Consider the following 19813-nt stretch of genomic DNA (forward strand, 5'->3'; position numbering starts at 1 on the left):
GCCGCGTCGTGAGGATTTTTCTGGGCAACACACCTTCGAGGTCTAGTTGAGCGTCAGTAAATATACTGCCGCACAAATGGGTATAACATTATCCAGGCCATTAGGCTCGCAGGAGGTCAGAGTGATCTAATCATGGGTCATGCAATAGAAGCAGGAACAGCATCATGCGCCGATAAGTGCTGCCGTCGACGTCACGGGTCCACGGTCAATATAGAGCGACGACTCACGCCGTCGGGCAACGTTAAGGCAAGGATTGCTCAGGTAAAATTGTGCCATGGAAATGCGTGCGGGTTGCGGAGTGCGTCGGATGATGCTATGTGTAGTCTTGGAGGTTTTTACTATAATCTAGATCGGGCCGCTACCTTGCATATAGCCAATATATATTAGGAAGTGAGTCAAGAATGCAATAGTTCCAATTTGGTTACCCAACAAGAGGCATTTCCATTTGCGTTGTGAGGATGCCTGAACATACACCGTCAGTGTCACAGACAAGACTTGAAACGTGTCCATAATAGCAATGGCATTTCCGTATCCAGCGGTCAGCCACGGCACGCAGAGATTCGCCGATTTTTCACCGGAGGAAAAGCACGCAAAGGCGGCTACGTACCTCACTCACTCTCTAACTCTAGACCGGGGGAGTATCTCAGTCTCTCTAGTTCCCAAGTTAGCGTGCCGGAGGGCTTATCGCCCGGGATATGTAGGTGAGAGCAGTTCGTCCACAGAAGATCAATATCGGATGTGAAACGACGCTAACAATCGCCGCCCAACTTGGATATCACGATGATCGTCGAACATGCTCCCTGCTTTCCACGTCCCTTTCGTAAGCAGCGGTACCTGAGCCAGTATGAGTGCCGTAGTGACTGGCGTGCCCTGATTGTCCATGGTAGCTTGAGTTGATCGTGGATTGGGAGGTCAGAAATTTGCTCCAATGATGCGTCTGTGACGTGGAAGGTCGTGCTCTACGTAAGTAAGAGAGACTCAGGATGCGATAGGGGAACCCGACCTTCCTTCAGTTGACTGGCCTCTTTCATCATTGTCCTTCTAGTGACCAAGCCACGTATGTTAAGTAGTCGCCGAACACTTCAGACTTCTCGCCAAAGTAGTTCCACATTGGTATCCTCGTCAACCGTGCGGGTGCCATTGACGATGGTAACGAGGAACCGCTCGAACTCATACACAAAGACCACACGAGTGACAGTTTCACAGTATAGATGCACTTCTCCAAAGAGGGAACGCAGGGCGGCGTCCGAAGTCGGCTCTGGATCCCAATGTGACACTTCGAGTTCGAGGCAGTCCAGTTGACGCATACGCATGAGCAGACCGTAAAGTCTCAGACGCTAGATATCCGTTGGCAGATTACAGGTCAGCGAACGATGGAAGGTGTGAGCTCGACGAACCTGTCTACCTCCGACCGGTAGTAACAACGTTCCAAGGTATCGCAGGTTGAAGAGACGAGAGTCCAAAATTCCCATCAACAACGTAAACGAGGACAATTCATCTAATGCTGGGTCACCTAGGTCAATAGACCGAGTAGGCACAGAGGATAGCCGGATTTTTGATATTAATAGTAACACCTCCCTCCGTTTTGCGTCTTCCTGTGAGCTTGAAAGACATGTTTTCAGATGGACGACCGGTCGGCCAGGGATGAGCACATTCGCAGCCTCGGTGAACGTGCACTCTAGTGTGCTGAGCTGAGCCAGACCGCTCGGCTGCAGCAGAGTATCGGAGGGTCCTTCGGGGACGTGGTCATTGTAATCCAAAATGTACAAGTCTCTGAGCGCTTGTTGTCGGTTGAAGAACTGTATCAGGTCTGCATCCCAGTCAAGGTCACAGTGAAATGCGGAGAGTTGGAACGTGCATTGTTGAAGAATCCATGCTTGTGACTTTGGGAGACCATTCTCAATATAAATATTCAAGAATCGTAGACGGTGAGATCTCCGTAGTGCAGCGGCCACAGAGTGCCAGTAATCTGGGGGTAGCGACTCGCCGCTGTGGTCCGTGCTCCCACCACGCGCGACTATAGTTAGAGCCTCGACCAGGGAGGAAAGTCGGCCTTGTCTGGCTAAGGTACGGCAGATGGTGATGGTTGTGGAGGGGTCGCGCAAGTCAAGCGTGTTGTAGAGAGCGCGCTCTGCAGGGACCTGGAAGCCTTTTGATACTCGAGATAATGTGCAAATGTCGGCCCGATTCCCGACATATCCTACTATCAAGCGACCCGCCTCCAGAGGTATCGGCATTGGGATCGTTCCGTATGAAACCAAACTGGATGCCGGTCAGCAAGCCGTCTGATGGACCTCGAATCGTAGATGAGCCACCGCTCACCAGTCAGCTATAACAGTTACACACCTTCGCAGCCACTTTAGTGCACGTCGCAGCAATCGGACGGAGGTGACGGTAGCTACGCCAGGTATGATGAAGGTGTTTAACAGATAAAGTTCCAGGCCACAGCAACTATCCCTGCACGACTACCACAGATCGGATGAAGTAGAAACACGGATCTTGCTGTCGACCTCTTTCATTGTTGCGGATCGATTTTCAATTACGCCAAATAGCAGACCCGGAAGTCTGGCGGCGAGGTGTACATCCTGGAGCAACCCGGATACCCGCCGTTTACGTCAGGAACCAGTAGACCGTTATCCTATGCATCGCGACCGCGGGCATTAATAGAGGACCGTCCCAGAATGGATCCAAGGACCTGCCATCGGAGTCAATGGTCCGGAACTGATAATGCGAAGCACTCTCCGGAAAACCTTGTCTCACGACTATTCCACGTGAAGACCGCGTGTCAGACTGGCTTGAAACCTCCCCAAGCCGATGAAAGAAAGCGGAAGGATTTTCCGCCCGAGAGTAGGTCTAGATCTAGTATCTGCAACGATGACGGACGGACCATGCAGTTTTCCCATCGAGTCGACCGTAGTGAAGTACCACCTGCAGCTGACTATCCATGAAATGATGCTGGTGCGAGAGGAACGGACGGATCCCTGATACCGACCACCCAGCAGTCTAGGATAAATAATGGCATTTCTTCCGCCTGGCTTGATGAGCAGCATTTTGGAGCCTGGATATTCAGTATATACCATCTAATCTCGTCCTGTAGCAGACGCCAGAAAGTGATCTAAATAGACTGGAGATCAAGCACATCCTATGGCCCCGACGAACATGCGGCTCACCTCTGTCCGGCTCCAGCCATTGGATCGAGGCCATAACGTGGCAACATGACTGCAGTGGATCCAAACTCGCGCCGAGAAACTCACGGAGGCTTTCATGAATTACAAGTAGACAAAAAATACATGCTTCGAATCCGGCGTCCGCCAGATGGCCAGTACAAGATGTCCTCTTTGTTCTGGAGCGCGACGCATAAATGGGAAAAGTTTGTCATGCTTGAGAATATTTCGACTGAAAGAGATGGTACGTCGACAGTACTTCGAGCAGCACATGCTTGACAAATCCATTCTAAGAATATTCACGTACTGAAAAGGTCCGAAGATCTGATTGTTGATGGGGAAGAAGCGAGACAATCCGCAGCGTACGTTTCTTTTTGGCGTTGCCTTCTCTGGGAGGTGAATCATCGTGATAGTCTGGTGTAAAGGAAAGTACTTAGGCAGGAACGGCAACCTCGCTGACTTTGATGTCGTTAAGCGAGCTGAACTAGCTACCGCGGAGAGGGCAAGCTCGTTGTTGTGAATAATGATAGTCAGAACGGCCTTACTACTTTCCGTTGCACAAGTGCCGCGCCGATGTTCAGCGAGCGAAGAACCACAAGTAGACATAGCTTATCGTGCGAACGAACCCATGCATGTTTCTCAGTAAAGCTGCAATACGAGCTTCCGGGGATTATGGCCACAATCCCGCTGAGACTCGCGCAAGGGGCGATATCGTCATATAAATCCCGCATCATAACCAAGACGGGACCCAAAGCATATTCTGGGATTTCAGAAATAGGTGCATGACGAGGTATCGATGCGCGAGGAAAAGGCGAGAGACAGCAGGTCAGACGAGAAACCGCTTCCGAGCTTGAGCTGCCTATCTCTGTTCCAGCAGGTTCCATAGACACACGCGGTGCAGTATCCCCAGAGCAGTACGAACATGGAGGCCCAGGAGGAGTGAAGAAGAAAAGAATATAAAGGGGCATCAGGATTCAGGATGTGGGTAATATGGAATGGTAATGGTAACTCGGCTTCTGCCGGCTTATGTAAGTAGATTAGGTTCTGAGAAGGGTGGCGAGGACCCGCCATGGCCACCAAGCCACATAGTTCTTGTTTGCGTCCCTGGCCCATTACCCTCGTATAAGCCTTTCAAGACGTTATGGATGCGAGACTTAGGCGCGTAAACAAGGAGATAGCTGGTGGGTCGAACATCCCAACATGATAGCGTGACTAATCGTTCGCCGTAGATTGCAAGAATGACAAGTCCTCCAAGATTCAACTAGACCTTGTAGACGAATCTCCCTTTCATCTGAAGGGGTCATTTCCTGGTCCAGAGGGGACACCATACGAAGGTGGTCGCTTTGAAGTGGTGCGTATCGTCATGCCCTTACTGTACGTGAAGCTGTGGCATCAATTCGTTATCACAGGACATCCGGATACCCGATTCGTATCCCTTCCAACCGCTAAAGATGAAATTCATCACCAAGGTCTACCATCCGAATGTATCCTCTGCATCAGGTGCCATCTGTCTTGATATCTTGAAGGACCAATGGTCGCCGGTTCTGACACTGAAGTCCACACTGATATCCTTGCAATCGCTGCTGTGCTCTCCGGAGCCTGATGACCCACAAGATGCGGAGGTTGCGAAGCACTATATGACTAGCCGGAGTAGCTTCGAGGAGACGGCGAGGTACTGGACACATATATACGCAGGTGGACCGGATCCGAAGGCAAAGGATGGTGGCAGTGGCGGCGGTTCGAGAGACGAGGTGGCGATGGCGGGATTAGAGAAGGCACATGTTGATCAGTTCGAGGCGCTTGGCTTTGAGAGGGGTAAAGTGGTAAGTGGCGTCTGCAATGTGGTGAGGCTTTGATCTGACGGCCAATTCAGATCGACGTGCTGCGTCGACTGAACTACCGAGGGGCTAACGTCACCAAGATCACGGAAGATCGTGTGGTCGAAGAATTACTGAAGCCATAGCGAAAGCCTTTCGAAGGGGTTGTGGCGAAAGAAGATAATCTCTTTGTATCCTCGAGTTACTCTTACTCTGTAGCATGATCTGTCACTCGTATCACTCATTGACACCCTTCAGGTGACGGACGAACTCAATAAACCCGAATAAAGGGGAACGCTGCTGATGTTGCTAGTTTCTTATTCGTCTGCCAGCCCTGTGAGAACGCTATAACGTTCGTTGGCTTCTCCGGAGATGAGACTCTACCTCACGCATCCGTGTCCTCAGTTTCCCCGTCCGCGAAAGTTTTCATCCCGACGCGGCTAGCTTAATCGTCTATTCGAGGGCCTTCTTTAAGGTGATCCTTAATTTCTCCGTCCGCGGAAGTTTTGCTCTTCGGGACATAGAGCGAGAGCTGAGGAGTAAACTCGGGGTAGCTGTGCCATGAGGCACGGTGTGTTGTATATTGCAAGCTCAACTTATTCAGCCAAATCAGCGTGATCAACAACATTCGGTGATGCTCTTGTGGTCTAAGCTGCTGTAATATAGAACATCTAATGGCCTGTATTAGCGCATGTACAGTACACGATGACTATCTTTGCAGCAGTGGCCCACTGTTTCTCTCAATTGCCGTGCCTGTCGGGGACGCATTAGTAAAAGAAGAATAATCGCGCAGACTACAGGAAGGGGGTCCATCAAACGAACGCATCCCCACCATCGAGTCGACACCGCCAGTGAGTCTCCCCTACTATTTTGGCTATGAGCCTGAATACCGTGCGCCGAAGACTGACGAGCCTGGCTGTACGTTTCCCTCAGGTTCATAGCCATCTAACAGGGGAGAGAACACGGCATGTAGAGCGACAGGGGCTCGGGAGAGAGAGAGGGTAATGAATGCGCAAAAGAATGAACAGAAAAAGACTACTGATCTGTTTCAGAGACTCGGGACCAAGGCTAACGATGCAACGGCCGGCACCTGTTCGCCAAGGGAGAACATATGCTTGCCCCTTTGCTGGATGTATAATAGCTTCTGCCATTGACGTGAAGGCGCAACTTGAGGTTGACAAGGTCCCAGGCATGACAAACCTTACCCAGGTAACTGTTGACTGGGATATGGCCCGAGAACCAAGCCGAAAGTGCTAGGAATAGGAGATAGGGGAGGGGGCCTGTAGCAGGGGGATGCGGATGAAGACGTTTCGTCACCTACAACGCTCTTTATACCTTGCGCGGGGTTTGGGTCGGAGTAGAACCATGTATCCGGCCGTTCCAAGCGAGTGACAAAACACTTGCATGATCCGTGGCGCGCCTAGCAGAGAATAATTAGGGGAAAGCTACGCTTTACGCAATTGCCGCGCCCCATCGAGATCCTACTCATAGAATAGCAGGTTGACCCTGACATCCTACCTTTATCGATGGATAACGGACGGCTACCCGGACGTAGCGTCAGTCCTTTCTAGCGCACCCAGGTGTAACTAAGCGGACGCCCCAGCCTGATAGGAAAAAAAGAGGAAGAAAATCCAGTACATGATCTTCCGCCTCATGATAAAATCCGGGATTCTTACCGTGATCGCATCCCCCTGCATCGAGATGCCTTGACTAAAATTCCTTCGACGTGCCCAGCCAAGGTGCGTACACATGCGCCTATATTGCATCACACGCACAGTGAGACCCGAAACGTACCAAGTTCGGATCGCGATAATTGTGTATCGGCCTGTCATACACGTGTAAAGGCAAAAGCTTCCAGAGAGCGGAACTCTAATCAAACTCAGGTGGTCTTAGCCTCTTCCGGACAGCTGCTTCCCTAAAATCCCCGCAGGAAGGCCGGCACGAACGCGAATCTTCGGGAGATGTTGCTTGGGTTGATTCTGGAGCTTCCGGAGGAGACCGTTCTGCTTTCTGCCCTCTGGCCGCACTAATGGAGCGCCTCGGGTGTAGAGGCTACTCTAGAAAACATATCACCTCTTGACGCTCTACAGCCAGGACGATCTGATGCACGTGTACGGATAATGAAAGCCGCTGACAAGATAATTGGAGAACCCTGTAAAGATGACATAGACGGAGGACGAAAGTCGCAAGATTCGTAACAAGGAACGCAGCGGGCTGCCTGGACACGAGGAATCAATGCACCAAGAGGACTTCAGTGTAGTCTTGTCGTTCCTGCGTGCTTGTTCCACGTAACATTAGATACTCGGAATATCATTTGTGCCGGTCGAACCCAAGATGCAGCAGGCTGCACTCGTTGCGCAGTCCGTAAAAACGGCGAGGAAATTCGGCTGCAGCAGTCCACAAGTCAACACACTAACGGAGGCATGAGGAAACAGTCGGGTCGTCTTCCCGAACCAATGCGGGTGGCCATGGGGCCGGGCAGGAATGACCAGAAACAACAACGTCGCAATGTGCCTGGCGTGATAGGCTCCATATCCCAGGGTGCGTGCTGTCATATGGGTCAAACTCGCGTGCCCCTTGATAGAGACGGAGAGAAGACAGGCCGGGTGCTTCCAAGAGCAGGGAGAGCAGCGTCAGTGATATACGAATGAGAACAGGTTTATTGTTCTGCGGTCTTCTATGCTCCTTACGATCGGACAGAGTCTGCAACAGAAGCTTTAGGTTTCGGGAAGAATGAAGCGACTGCGAGGTCTTACCATACTGCAATCCACATCCTGGTGTATTCTATATCACCTTTCCAAAATGATTCCCCGAAAGGTCTCATCCCTCGCTTTTCGTACCAGCGTGAGGCGCTCAACCGAGCATCGCACCAGACTACACTTGCCGAAAGGTGAGTGCGTGCGCTTATGAAGGCATGCTTCAAGAGGGCTGTGCCGATGCCTCGCCCCTGGTACGAAGGAGCGCATGCGAACTTCCGAAAGCGAACAGCTATAGTACTGTTGCTATCGAATTCAGGTACTGCACATGGCAACGGCTCTGCAAAGAGTGATACAACACATATCGGAGAGTTAGTCTCCTGTACGAATGCGCCATAGTGTTTGCCTTTTTCGTCTTCGGGTAAGCATACGTAGGACACGGCTTGATCAGGCCAAAGGACTGAATGGCGGAGGAATATGGTATCAGCAGGCTCTATAGATCGGATTTCAACTGCATCGTAGTCAGCAAACCTCAGTCATCGGCCACGGCGGCGAAAGCAAGGGAATTCAAAGACTGCTGGTAATATGCCAACCCAATGTCCTCGACTGGCCTCGCTATCATTCAGCACACTGGTCAGCCTTTGAGGAGTGTGCCAGCTGACGGCGAGGCCATCGATATATCGTTGCTCCGCATCAATCCATCGGCCCATGTCATTATAAGGAAACAGCGGGCTACGTCTGTCATCTTGCACTTTTATTGGACATGCACGGCCATCGCAAAATATATGGAGAAGAAAAAGCAGACAGCTCTACTAGTTAAACTGAACTTACCCTGTGGATCTGGCAGGTGCGCGGCGATTGGATTGATATTTTCCTCGCTTCCACCGCCCGCTCTTGGAAGCACAGGTATACTGGGTGAAATCATCTGATACGCATCATTGACATGAGACGGGTCGAAGAAGATCGTCGTTGCACATCTCACCAAGGTAGGAGTAGGAGTTGTTGTACTTTGTCGCGATACATGATCCGAATGAAGTCAACGCAAACTCTGCGAAGCCTGAGAAGGTATCGTCACGTCACCAGATCTATCTCACTTGTCCGGATCTGGCATTGGCTGGGAGCCACAAATATTCGAGTAATATGCCACAGATCGAGTATACTGCAGCAGGTCTCTGAGTCCTTTCCCAGCACAAAGAGCTGGTGGACCAACTGCTGTGACTGGAGGTGAAATCGCACGCTGCAAATGTCTGTCTCTGAACCGCGTGATAACATGTGTCTCTGGCAGCCACTGCCGGCCATGTATAATCTCTAGGGCACCATTCCTCGTGAGGGTGCAGTACGCCGTCATGGCACACTAAATTGTGCTTAGCTGTCCCTAAAGTCTGTGAGGGACTACAAAACTTGATAAGGTCAGGACACATTCCTCGCAAATGTCACTGGTAATAGACAATAACGGAAATGTTTCCGACCGTTGCGCAGCGCAGGCTCGACGATCAGAATTCGGGCAGCGTGGTATGAGTATAAATGGGCGCCAAGCTTACCTAGAATCTATTCGCAGAACGGCCAGCACAGTCTCGGAATGTATCGAGCTCGGACAGATTCGTCCCTCGGCTTGCGTCCTACGCCAGTAAGTCAATGTTAAGAAGAAGCGGATCCAAATCCTCCATGCCTGTGCTAGTGGCCGCCGCTCCGCGCTTCTGAAGAGGATCCGTCTGGATGGCCAAGGTAGAGGACGTATCTGCTTGGGTCGAAGAGGCGAACAGTTGTCTGCCAGCATCTTTGTGATACTGTAAGTCCTCATGTGCATCGATCGTAAGAAGCAAAATAGAAGTAGGGTGGGGTGACCCCTTTCCGTTGTCGCCCAATAACACAGTCCCTCGCGAATATAGACTTCATCGCATTCACACACTGAAGGAGTCTGGCGTCACCAAGATTCACATCGCGCTAGCTCGATAAAACGTTTCTCAGATGCCATAATTCCGCGGACGCGTCTCCGGTATTCATCTCCGGCAGATAGTGCAATCGATAGCGCGTTGTACGGCACCAACGCTTGGTGATGGTTGGTGGAACATGGGAACCCAAAGACCCGGAGCAGCACATCGGCTAGCGGAGCATACAAGACGTTGAATGGCGGGTGGAATCCACAATGCTCTTCCGTCTTGAGGTGTCCATGATGACAGAAGAGGAGAGGAGGAGGGCTGGATTGTTCCGAGAGTCTCATTCCGCACCTACCCGCTGGAGTCCCTACAAACAATTCAGCTGATGGTCGGACGTCCAACCTTATTATGTGAAGGTCAGCGGACATACCAGAAGCCTATTGAAAGTAGTCGTACCCGCTGATAAGACCCCTGTCAAAGAGGTCCTTGGTAATAGGCGCCATGGATATTCGTCCTTCCCACTCTCTACTATTGGGTATCCCATCACAATCCCATATATTGATGTAGAGCTTGTTTCACTTCCGTGACATGTTGGCAAGTATTTCAGGACGTAGAGCGGTCATTGGGGCCGGTGGCGATCCGGTGCGAATCACTCGGGGAACTAAGGACAGCCCGCACACATTTGTGGGTGATTGCTGCCTTGTAGTTTTGTATGCCGGAGTCCACAGAGTACCACAGCGGTTTAGTCTCTCAGCGCATGCCAATGTTACCGAGGTAATGTCTGTGGTCATATTCATGAGACGGCGATGATAGCCGTCACATATTGACATCTCGCTCTTATGTGAGAGTGACAGCAGCATGGGGTCCAGGGAGAGCAGACACACGCTGTAATGCCGAGCCAGGGTCATTGAGTCCGAAGCTAATATCTCGTTCCGTATGTCAAGAAGTGCAGGAAATCGCTGATTGCCAAGCGATATAAGCTCTATTAGATAGCTGGTTTCATGGATATTATCATACACGTAACTTCGTGAGAGGACGGCGACGTCAGTCCGGGACATGCTAACGACCCTATTCGAGCTTATCCAACACATCTAACCTTGATAGCACCACTTCTTTGCTGGTCTCCTCGATCTCTCCCGCTAGGAAGATTTCATCCAGGATTGCGTAGACCTATTAATCAGGAACGACATCACAATGGATCCTCCAGCTGTACAACGAACGGCTCCGTACCTTGTAGAAGTTGAAGACCAGGTCAAGCTCACACACATTGTCAAAGAAAGAATCTTGCGGTATGCAAACGGTGAGAACAGAGCGGCAGGACCGACTGGCATCACTTACCCAGGACTTCGACGAAAAGGTGGATCGCTTCCAGGTATGCGAGCTCATTATCATTCGCGTCGACGCAGACGCAGAAGAATAGGCCCGCGTATCGCCTGTATACTATCTTGTAATTTCGGAACTTCACAAACGAGTTAACTACAATAATCATTAATTCCATATGTAGCGTACCTCAACGAAATTCGACTGATACTTCTGGTCCCGCGGGGCCACAAGTCTGTGCACTTCACCACGTAGTCTAACCTTAAGTCAAGCTCTGAGTTGAGTAAGACGCGGATCCTGAAGCGTAGTACTATGTCTCGTACCTTCTCGTCGTCGTCGTACGGTACGTACCATTTCGACAGACGGGTCTTGCCCTGCCGATTCTGCAGGCTATATGAGCGAACATAGATCCTGGCATATGTGAATGTCGTTCTAACCTGTACCAGGATGAACCTGATCATCTTACGCCAGGGTATGCAACGACAGTCAGCGATGGCGCGAAGCAAGCGTTCGGAGTGGTGCATATGCACGTGGGGCCCGGCAAATGCCTTCCACCACTGACCGCGCTCTAATTGCGAGTGGATAGAACCTTGCAGTAGCTTATGTTCGAAGTATATATGCCTTTCACCCGAGCCCTCCTGACGAGACAGACAGCCTACTATAATCGATATAATCCACACAAACCCTATCCTACTACTGAGAACACAAATGAAATAACACAGCCAAGAATCACCGCTCCGACATCTGGGCAAGGTAGTCGGACAACTACCAGACGGCGTCAATATGGAGGAAAGAGCGCTAGAAAATCAAGACTTACTTTCAAAGCGCCCGACCTGATACTCTCGGCGGCACTTTGCACATCTGGGTTGGCCAAGACTTTGGCGATGGCATCACGCGCTGCCACTTCCAAGCCAGCAAGACTGCCGTCGCCCAAGAGCGCGCCATCTTGACTCATACTCGCGGCCATCTCGTCCTCCTCGTCCCGCCCGAAGTATTGGTTGGACGAGATGGACGTCGCACCCTGGAACGCCTGCAGCCGCTGCTGTGCCTCACTGACCGCCGTTGGGTCGTACGAGCCCCGGCCGAAGAACATGTCGGACGAGATGGCTTTCTGATTTCCGAATTTATCCCGAGCCGTTGTGGGCGCGTCGTCCAGCACCGAACTGGCGATCATGTTTAATCAACAAATGGAGCTGCAGCTAAGATGGGCTTACCTGCTCCTAGACGATGATGCCGCGACAGCCGCTGCGACCGGTATCCCGCCGAATCCTAACCGCTTCATGCCCATCCCGAGCCGTTCATTGCCAATGCCGTTGCCTTTGGGACTGACGAGTCCTCCACCCGTCCCGCCAGTCGCCGCCTTGGTATTCAACTCCATGGCCTTCATCTTCGCCGCCGCCGCCTCGAGCAAGTCCGCCTCCCTCTTCCTCCGCTCCTCTTCCTCCTTCTCCTTCTGCCGGTCATACCCCAGCTGCTTTATCCGCTCAGCCTCCTCCGCGGCCTTCTTCTCCGCTTCCTCAAAGTCGAGCGGTGCCGCTGCCTTCTTCGCGCCGAGCCCGCCGAGTTTCGACTTTTTTGGCGCAGACGCGGCGGGAGTGGACAGCGATACGGCCGATCCTGCGGAATTCAGGCGGGAGGCTCCGAGCTTCGCAGGCCGGTTGGCGGTGCTCGAGGTTGAGTTGGATCGCAGAGAAGACGATGTGACCGTCCGGGATGCTGGCGTTGTCGTCCGGCCAATCGTCGGGGGTTTGGACGCAGTCGGAGTCGGTTGAGGCGTCGCAGCTTTGGGCTTATCCCAGGATGAGAAGAAATCGTCGTCATCACCCGCCTCGGCTTTGCTGGCAGCAGGAACAACGACATCAGCCATCCCCTCGACGAATATCCGATCAGGGAATCTGTCTAGGCCGTCAGAATTCCGACCTTAGGTGCATTAGGAACTGGCGGACTCACCTCGTAGCATCCTCCTTGACGCGTCTCGCGAGTTCTTCTTTATACAGCTCCGCAACTCTGCTCGTGTACTTCCGCTTCGTGTCCGAGTCGCTGAGGAGCGCAGATCCTCCGTGCCGAGTAAAGAATTCTGTCGCAGACGCATTGCCTCCAACTTTCATAGTACGCAGCTGGTTTAGTTGCCAGCTGTCTAAATTAGTGGACCTGACGATCGTGGTCGAAGCTTGAGCTCAGCGACGGTTCTGTATGCCGCGACACGATTCACTCACCGCACAAAACTGATGTGAACACCCATATTACGGTGCACACTCGAGCAGTCTAAACAGATATATACGCCAAACGTAACACTCGACCATGTCGGATTTCGAGCTTGGCAATCAAAACACATCTACGAAATTTCGGTAATTGGAACCGTACAGCCAACTAGAGGCTTACCTTGTTCGCCTTCTGCGACTTGAGCACCTTGAATACCTGTTCCGTCTCTGCCTTCGAAGGATCAGCCATTGTCGATAATTCTGTGCGCAGAGTAACAGCTGTAGCCGGTAAGGATTCTAGGGAAGAGGACGAGGACGAGGCGCGTCCTCCAAGTTACTGTACAAGGGGAAACAGTCCGGGGTCCCTCAGCCGCATCGGAGTGTCCGGGTTACCTGCTTCCGCTCTTACCTTGCTCTTACCTCCGAAATTTTGTCTAAGTCGGTCAGCTCTCAGCTTTGCTCTTCTTGTCGCATACGAGGATATCAGAGCCAAAGTGATGCGCGGCCAGAATATACTGGGTCAATAACGGCTGTCCGAAAGCTCTTACCCAGTCAAATTGGCATCTAGAAGCATTCGTTCACTTCAATGGTGCCTCATTCCTTGGGGAGATTAATCATAAGTGCATCTCCATTATACTTGGACGACGTTTGCTTTCTAGATGTGGCGATGTCTAGCGTTCGCAGGGCCGTGGCTTCGCAGAGGTCTAAAAGCAAACATACTCGCGGGCACGCCATATCTAATTCGCGGCTTATTTCCGGGTGTTACTTCAGACGCAACTCCAGCGCTACAAAACTGTATACCTGCATAGACAGGAGGATATGCGTCGAGTTTCAGCACCTCCTTGACTTTCGTTCCAGCTGCTATCACAAAACTACCGCTTTCTCTTGTCCCATGTATGCTGCCTTGACCTTCCTACCATTCAAATGCTGAACCCGTACCTCCTGTGGGTCATGCGGCATAACATCAAGCGCATTGTCGCCCCACCGTACCTCAGGCCCCTCTTCTCCATCAACGGACAAGACCAGAGCTTTGACAGGTTTCCGCACCCGGATCTGTACGCGATCACCGTCCACATCCAGCCCGAGACAGGGATCTGGGAAGTCGATGAACTTGAGTGGCTGCGGCCAGTCAGCATATCGGGCCACGATTTCTCCAGTCTCGGTACGTATCAAACGTGCTCCCACAACCACCGAGTGTGAACTGGTAGGTACCGGGTCTCCATCCGCAGTAGTCAGCGGGTGCGGGGGGCACGGGCAAGGTATTGACAATATCTCTGTTGTCCTGTTGGCGCAGAGGATGACGTCCTCCCGGTGTTCATGTGTCCAGTCTGATTCGAGATCCACACAACGAAGCTCGAACCGTGTTGACACATCTTGCAGCGTGCTGTTCGTCGCCCAGATGTCGATCCTCGCTCCCAGAGATTGATAGGCCCCGAATTCGTAAAACTGATAAGTGTTTCAATATGAATACAGGGTTCTGCGAACGAGGCAATCTCTGCATACCTGACGGGGCCGATCATCGGGCCTGTTCTTTGTTACCTGCATGGGGGGCCTCTGAATACCGCACCACGCAAATCGCTAACGGGTACGTACCGTTCGAAATATCCCCACCGTTATCGGCTGCATTTCTCTTGCGATTGCATAGTAGCTTGCCTTGGGACGAAGCTGTATGCAAGTAAGCTTACTGCCGTCCTTCATCCTCACAGGCGTCCTTACGAAATAATCAGCTATGGCCCAAGATGTCACCGGCCAGGAGTCGTTGAGTTGCCAGACGATTGCCCCCGCAGTCTAGAAATTTGGTTGAGCCCCAAACGGCTCAAATAGAAGTGAAGTGACCCACATATTCTTTCCCGTGTCCGCGCCACTCGCGTCGCCAAGACCTATACGCAAAACCCATTGCTTCTGCTTGGAGGATCTGCGTATTATAAACGTGGCTAAACCAGGTGCCTCTCGGTCAACACGATCACTACCGTTGAACTTCGAGAGACGCACGTCTCGAGATCGCTGGTGAGGCGGAAGTTCTCGTTCATAAGGATCGCGAAGCGGCGTTCGAAAGCGCCAGCTTTGCAGTGCTGGGCCATGATCTTGGATTGGGCGAATGGCGGCAGTTTACCCTCGCCGGTCCAGTACCTGATCGTTCTCATATCTGGCATCGATGGAACCCCAAACTCACTACTCCGACCGTCAGCAGTCGGCTCCCTAGCAAGATCCGTGCCATCCCACTCGCCTTACAAATCGACCGCCCATGCGATCGTACTCCTGCCATGGTAACTCCTTGCCGGCCCAGATGTTCCACTGATGCACGTCTCCGATGGTTGGATCAGACGTATCCCATCCTTTACCTCCGTAGGGAGACCCTCGATGGTAAGGGATTTCCGGGTACGTAAGTCGAGAGACCACCTCAGGAAGAGTTTCCTCGTATATCCTCCTCGCTGGAAGCTCCGAGATGCCTTATATAAGGAACCTTAGGACATAGGAGTACGTAGTGAGTTGGGCCCCTACCTCCCCATTGTAGGACCTGCTGATAATCTGAGAGTGTCGTATTTAGGATCCTCTGCAGGCACGATTTTCGGGTGAATACCTGCCTTCGTTGTTCCCGCAGAAAAGCGCCATCGATGGATGGTTCCTCAATCTCCGCACGCTTTCTTCAGCTTCGATCTTCACGTTCTCCACGAATTCATCATGGGCCGGGTAAACACCGCAAGCGAATTGGAAGTCCTGCCAGACAAGGATCCCAAGCTCTGCAAGGGCGACGCCGATTGATGCTTGATCACTATGTACGTCTCGATGCATTTGGGACACTTACCGTCGCAGGTGTCATAGAAGACGTCAGGCTCATACACGCCTCCGCCCCACAGGCGGACCATGTTCTGATTGCCGTCACGAAGAAGTGTTAGCCAGGCGCGGTACCGCTCTGGGGTGATCGTAGTCAACAGGTTATCTCCGGGGACCCAGTTGGAGCCTGGCATTGGATTTCAGCACGGGTACTCAGCCTCCTGTCAACAGAAGTGCTCGCCGCCTATGAACACCCTTACGCCGTTCACTTGAAACAGGAACGTTGTACCACCACCATACTGGTCCGGTTCTTTGAGTGGTTCTTGCACCACTTCGACGTGTCGAAACCCGATCCTCTGCGTTGCTTGGTCCAACTTACCACCGTTCTAAAAAGAGGAAGATTACCGTTATTGGTCACTACCATGGCTACAATCCACTAACCTTGTCTACAATAAGGACTTCTACGGTGTATAGCTTCTGCTTTCCGTAGCCCACAGGCCACCAGAGCTCTACGTCTTTAGCCTGGAAACTCCATTTGACGACATCGCTGGCTTGTCCGTCGATCACTTGCAAACCATTTATGACCGTTTCTTCACTGCGGATCTCCTTCTCAGTGGTGGTGTCTTTGAGTGTAACTCGGACCCTGTCTGTCGCAGATATATCGCCCGACAGACGTATGTCCAGGGAAAATGATGGCAGGAGTTGCGGAGGAGCAGCTACGACGGCGTGAGTATTCAGGTCAGCTATGCGTGTCTTGTATGTTATCAATGAGATCGGTCGGTATGGTCCACAAGTCAGAAGCTCTGGGCCCTGTACCATCGATCAGCATAGGGGTGACCGAACGACGAGCCAGACAAACCCAGTCCCATCTGAATGGACGTGACAATCAGATGAAGCTTAGGACGGAGTTTTTAAGATATCCTACCGCCAGTCATACTGTGCTTTCCTCACGTAGACGCGACTAGGATCTCCGAGGTTGGTCGATCCCGCCCTCACGCGCCCGTACTTGGCTTCAAGCTGTTTGGCTATCAGTTTCGCCGACTTGAAGTGCAAGAGAAGCGTGACTTCATTAGAAGTCGCCAGCTGGCGTGAACTAAGTGGGACTCGGTAAGTGCGAAACTGGTTATCCGTCGATAGGACTAGCTCCTCGTTCTACTCGTACGGTGAGTTACAGTCCAGCAAGGCTTGAGGCTCGGTTCACTGACCACGTATACATCGCAGAACGTGTCCAGTCCCTCGAAGAACAATTCAGCATACTCGTTGCGGTCACGCGCCTCGATGGCGAAGGTATTCCGGTAGAGCCATTCCCTCTCTCCGACCCCTGTAGCAAGATTTGAGTTGGAACCACGGCCATCATGGACGTCCTGCTCACATTGAACATTGTGCTCATTGAACCCGATATAAGGGTGAGGAATGCGGCCTAGCTGAATGAGTTCGACATGAACTTCGGATGGAAACTGGGTGGCCGAGCGCCATGCAGCTCTGGTATCAAATTTGTCAGGGCCGCTTGGGAAGTCCTTCGCTGCGAGTTCATGGGTAACGGGATCAGTAGTGGTGTCCCGTTCCTTCCACTGCCAGTCCGATGATATCTGTTTGACACGAGTGGCCATGGAGTTAACGTTCCTTTCTCCGCCCACACAGCGAAGAAGCAGGTACGAGCGGTAATACGAGGCGTTGCTGTCTCTTCCTTTTTACCTTTTTGCACCGGCAATATTCTCCACAGTTACGCCGCCCGAGGCTGGTCGTAGGACTGCGAAGAGGCGCATGACTGCTACCACTGACTGTCCAAGAACGTCCAGCATATATAGCGCGCTTCGTATCCGGCCCGGTGATCCCGAGTGCTTTCAAAACCCAAAGTCGACATATACAGTTCAAGCTAAGTGCAAGCAGCACCCCCATCGGTAGGCACTATCACAAGGGGTAGACTTTGTATCCGGCGCGCCTTCCGGTAAGTGCTGGGTTTCATCGCAGCTCTGAGAAAACTAAGAGGGATGGCAATGACCCGCAGCCACAAAGAAGCAAGCGCTGCTTCTACCACCATAACGAAATAGAAGGACCAAAAGGGCGCATAAAATCAACCCTGTCTCGTATCGGAGTGAGGTGCGGATTCGGGCGCCTCTGGTAATTGTGGCAATGACATGAGATCGCCATACAGCATATAACGGTTTCCTTTAGCTTGCCTTAGATCAATGACTCAGATGACATCGGCGAAACAGTGCAGATGGTACCGTACCTTTGACGACTTCTCGTCCGCCATTCCAGAGGGGGCGTGTTTCCAAAAATATGTGGCACCTGCTATTTCCTCTTCTATCTTCCTACCTCCGCAAAGCAGGACAAATACTAACAAGATAAACATGGGGAGGGAATACAAGGACGCTCCAGACCGGAACCTATAAATGTACACGTCGATACTATGGTGTGAGACAGCAAGAGAACCCCAAACTAAAATAAGTGAACTGTACCCGAGACACACAATCAAGCTTAAGCTCCAAGGAGAGCGGTATTCGTCATCATTCATCTATCGCGATAGAATCGAGACGAGCCACGTCATGCGGGGAGAGGAGAAGAGCGAAGGGGAAGGGGCAGGAGGGCAGTGGTCAATCATCCGCTAGACGCAGGCTGCATCGAGTCGAATAGGGAAGGCTCCAGGGCGAAATTGTCTTCCTCAGAGACCTTCAAGCGCGCGGCGGGCTCGCAGCGCACAAAACAGCAGGAACGCTTGTTGAGATCGTAGTACGCGACACGGTTGAGCGTCGGGCACGAGGTCACAAGCCCGTCCGTGACGTGCATGCAGAACGCCTGCGACCAGGTGAACGGGGGCATGACCAACGTCTCCAGCGACCGGAAGCGCGTCACGATGCCCCACAGCTCAGAAATCTTGGGCTTTTCCTGCAACGCGAAACATCAGTACCGCGGAGCCAGAAGAGACGATGAGCACGAACTGGATCGAGGCCCTGGAAAACCCACGTCTTCAGGCCGAGGACGCGCTCCGCGACGATTTCCATCACTTGGAGCATGCTGCATTGCCAATTGCCGTACAGTCTGAGGTTGATCAACGACGGGCAGAGGGCGCCGAGCATGTTTAGCAGTGCCCGCTCCTCAATATCGTTATCCATGCTGGCACTCAGGGCTAACGTCGCAATATTCAACGTCGCTCCCCGGAGCATTGCAACGAAGGATGCCGGCGCGTGCAGTGTCGTCAGGTTGGCGAGGAAGCCGTCGGGGAGGCAACCCTGTTCGTACGGGTTCCACGAAAGGTAACTTCTGCACTGAAACTCGTGTAGGTTTGGCTGGCTCTGAAGGAAAGTGAATATCCGTCGGTCGACCAGAAAATTGCACGTAAGGCTGTGCAAATCGAGAGTTGGGCAGCATTGGATGAGGACGTGCAATGGTCCGGGCAGATTCTGTGCGTAGTCGAGGTGATGGAATTCCGAGTCGTCCCAGGACACTTCCCTCAGTCCCGTTAGACGTTCCAGCACTTCCAGTATGTTATCCAGCCCGTGCGCATTTCGGAATTTGGCGGTGGTGGTGAGGTGAATCGATTTCACTTTAGACGACAGTCTGTCCTTCGTCTTCTCCACCGAGCGGCAGAACGAGGAGACGCTCTCGGCTGAGAGACATCGGACATTGCGGTACAGTACCCGTTCTGCCTCCGCCCTGAATGCCTTGTTCACTCGGCATAGCCGCGCAAGCGTCGTCTGGTGGGGGACGGGTGTGGCGAGACATTCCACGAGAAACTGGTACAGTTCAACGGGGATCTTCGAACAAAAGCGCGGGGGGACGTCGAGCTTGCAGATCATGTTGGGCATCGCGACGTCGATCCCGTTCCAGGCGATGTGGACGCTCGTTATAAAGCCATCGGACGTGGTATATACACGGCGGAGCCCTACTTTCTGCTTCTGCGCAAACTCCCCACGATCGCCCGTACGACATCGAGGTCCAGAACGGATCGAAGCCGCCCAA

General features: G+C 52.3%; 8 protein-coding genes across 8 annotated transcripts; 1 reads left to right on the plus strand and 7 right to left on the minus strand.

The window, feature by feature from the left end:
- Positions 1 to 1082: 1082 nt before the first annotated feature.
- On the minus strand, positions 1083 to 2237 carry GLOTRDRAFT_130244 (uncharacterized protein; the record flags this gene model as incomplete). The annotated part of the gene is made up of 2 exons (XM_007868929.1): positions 1083 to 1337; positions 1398 to 2237. The coding sequence occupies 2 exons, from the start codon at positions 2235 to 2237 to the stop codon at positions 1083 to 1085; spliced, it is 1095 nt and encodes a 364-aa protein (XP_007867120.1).
- Positions 2238 to 4239: 2002 nt separating this feature from the next.
- GLOTRDRAFT_139354 (uncharacterized protein) lies at positions 4240 to 5337 on the plus strand. The gene is made up of 4 exons (XM_007868930.1): positions 4240 to 4345; positions 4394 to 4515; positions 4574 to 4987; positions 5038 to 5337. The coding sequence occupies exons 1-4, from the start codon at positions 4306 to 4308 to the stop codon at positions 5125 to 5127; spliced, it is 666 nt and encodes a 221-aa protein (XP_007867121.1). The 5' UTR covers positions 4240 to 4305; the 3' UTR covers positions 5128 to 5337.
- Positions 5338 to 7733: 2396 nt separating this feature from the next.
- GLOTRDRAFT_43454 (uncharacterized protein) lies at positions 7734 to 8159 on the minus strand (the record flags this gene model as incomplete). Its single annotated transcript, XM_007868491.1, has 1 exon — positions 7734 to 8159. A coding segment is annotated over one exon (426 nt), but the record flags the coding sequence as incomplete, so codon positions are not given.
- A 2307-nt stretch (positions 8160 to 10466) lies between these two features.
- Positions 10467 to 11335, minus strand: GLOTRDRAFT_116629 (Adaptor protein complex sigma subunit; the record flags this gene model as incomplete). Its single annotated transcript, XM_007868931.1, has 6 exons — positions 10467 to 10724; positions 10785 to 10837; positions 10893 to 11013; positions 11064 to 11135; positions 11198 to 11257; positions 11312 to 11335. The coding sequence occupies 6 exons, from the start codon at positions 11333 to 11335 to the stop codon at positions 10623 to 10625; spliced, it is 432 nt and encodes a 143-aa protein (XP_007867122.1). The 3' UTR covers positions 10467 to 10622.
- Positions 11336 to 11514: 179 nt separating this feature from the next.
- Positions 11515 to 13389, minus strand: GLOTRDRAFT_77707 (ArfGap-domain-containing protein). Its single transcript, XM_007868932.1, has 6 exons — positions 13257 to 13389; positions 13091 to 13209; positions 12825 to 13025; positions 12089 to 12769; positions 11692 to 12037; positions 11515 to 11639 (listed from the first exon to the last, which is right to left on the minus strand). The coding sequence occupies exons 1-6, from the start codon at positions 13323 to 13325 to the stop codon at positions 11604 to 11606; spliced, it is 1452 nt and encodes a 483-aa protein (XP_007867123.1). The 5' UTR covers positions 13326 to 13389; the 3' UTR covers positions 11515 to 11603.
- A 349-nt stretch (positions 13390 to 13738) lies between these two features.
- Positions 13739 to 17460, minus strand: GLOTRDRAFT_139356 (glycoside hydrolase; the record flags this gene model as incomplete). The annotated part of the gene is made up of 16 exons (XM_007868933.1): positions 13739 to 14521; positions 14579 to 14614; positions 14669 to 14740; positions 14792 to 14863; positions 14916 to 15009; positions 15068 to 15247; positions 15303 to 15525; positions 15578 to 15604; positions 15661 to 15816; positions 15882 to 16037; positions 16080 to 16236; positions 16292 to 16660; positions 16710 to 16719; positions 16776 to 17002; positions 17056 to 17171; positions 17223 to 17460. 16 exons carry the CDS (start codon positions 17458 to 17460, stop codon positions 13940 to 13942), a joined length of 2715 nt encoding a protein of 904 aa, XP_007867124.1. The 3' UTR covers positions 13739 to 13939.
- A 466-nt stretch (positions 17461 to 17926) lies between these two features.
- Positions 17927 to 18394, minus strand: GLOTRDRAFT_100382 (uncharacterized protein). Its single transcript, XM_007868934.1, has 2 exons — positions 18084 to 18394; positions 17927 to 18030 (listed from the first exon to the last, which is right to left on the minus strand). Exons 1-2 carry the CDS (start codon positions 18366 to 18368, stop codon positions 18022 to 18024), a joined length of 294 nt encoding a protein of 97 aa, XP_007867125.1. The 5' UTR covers positions 18369 to 18394; the 3' UTR covers positions 17927 to 18021.
- Positions 18395 to 18451: 57 nt separating this feature from the next.
- Positions 18452 to 19659, minus strand: GLOTRDRAFT_106493 (uncharacterized protein; the record flags this gene model as incomplete). Its single annotated transcript, XM_007868965.1, has 2 exons — positions 18452 to 18739; positions 18793 to 19659. The coding sequence occupies 2 exons, from the start codon at positions 19657 to 19659 to the stop codon at positions 18452 to 18454; spliced, it is 1155 nt and encodes a 384-aa protein (XP_007867156.1).
- Positions 19660 to 19813: the final 154 nt, after the last annotated feature.

The sequence above is a fragment of the Gloeophyllum trabeum genome, assembly GCF_000344685.1.
Source record: "Gloeophyllum trabeum ATCC 11539 unplaced genomic scaffold GLOTRscaffold_00008, whole genome shotgun sequence".
NCBI classification, from domain to species: Eukaryota; Fungi; Basidiomycota; class Agaricomycetes; order Gloeophyllales; family Gloeophyllaceae; genus Gloeophyllum; species Gloeophyllum trabeum.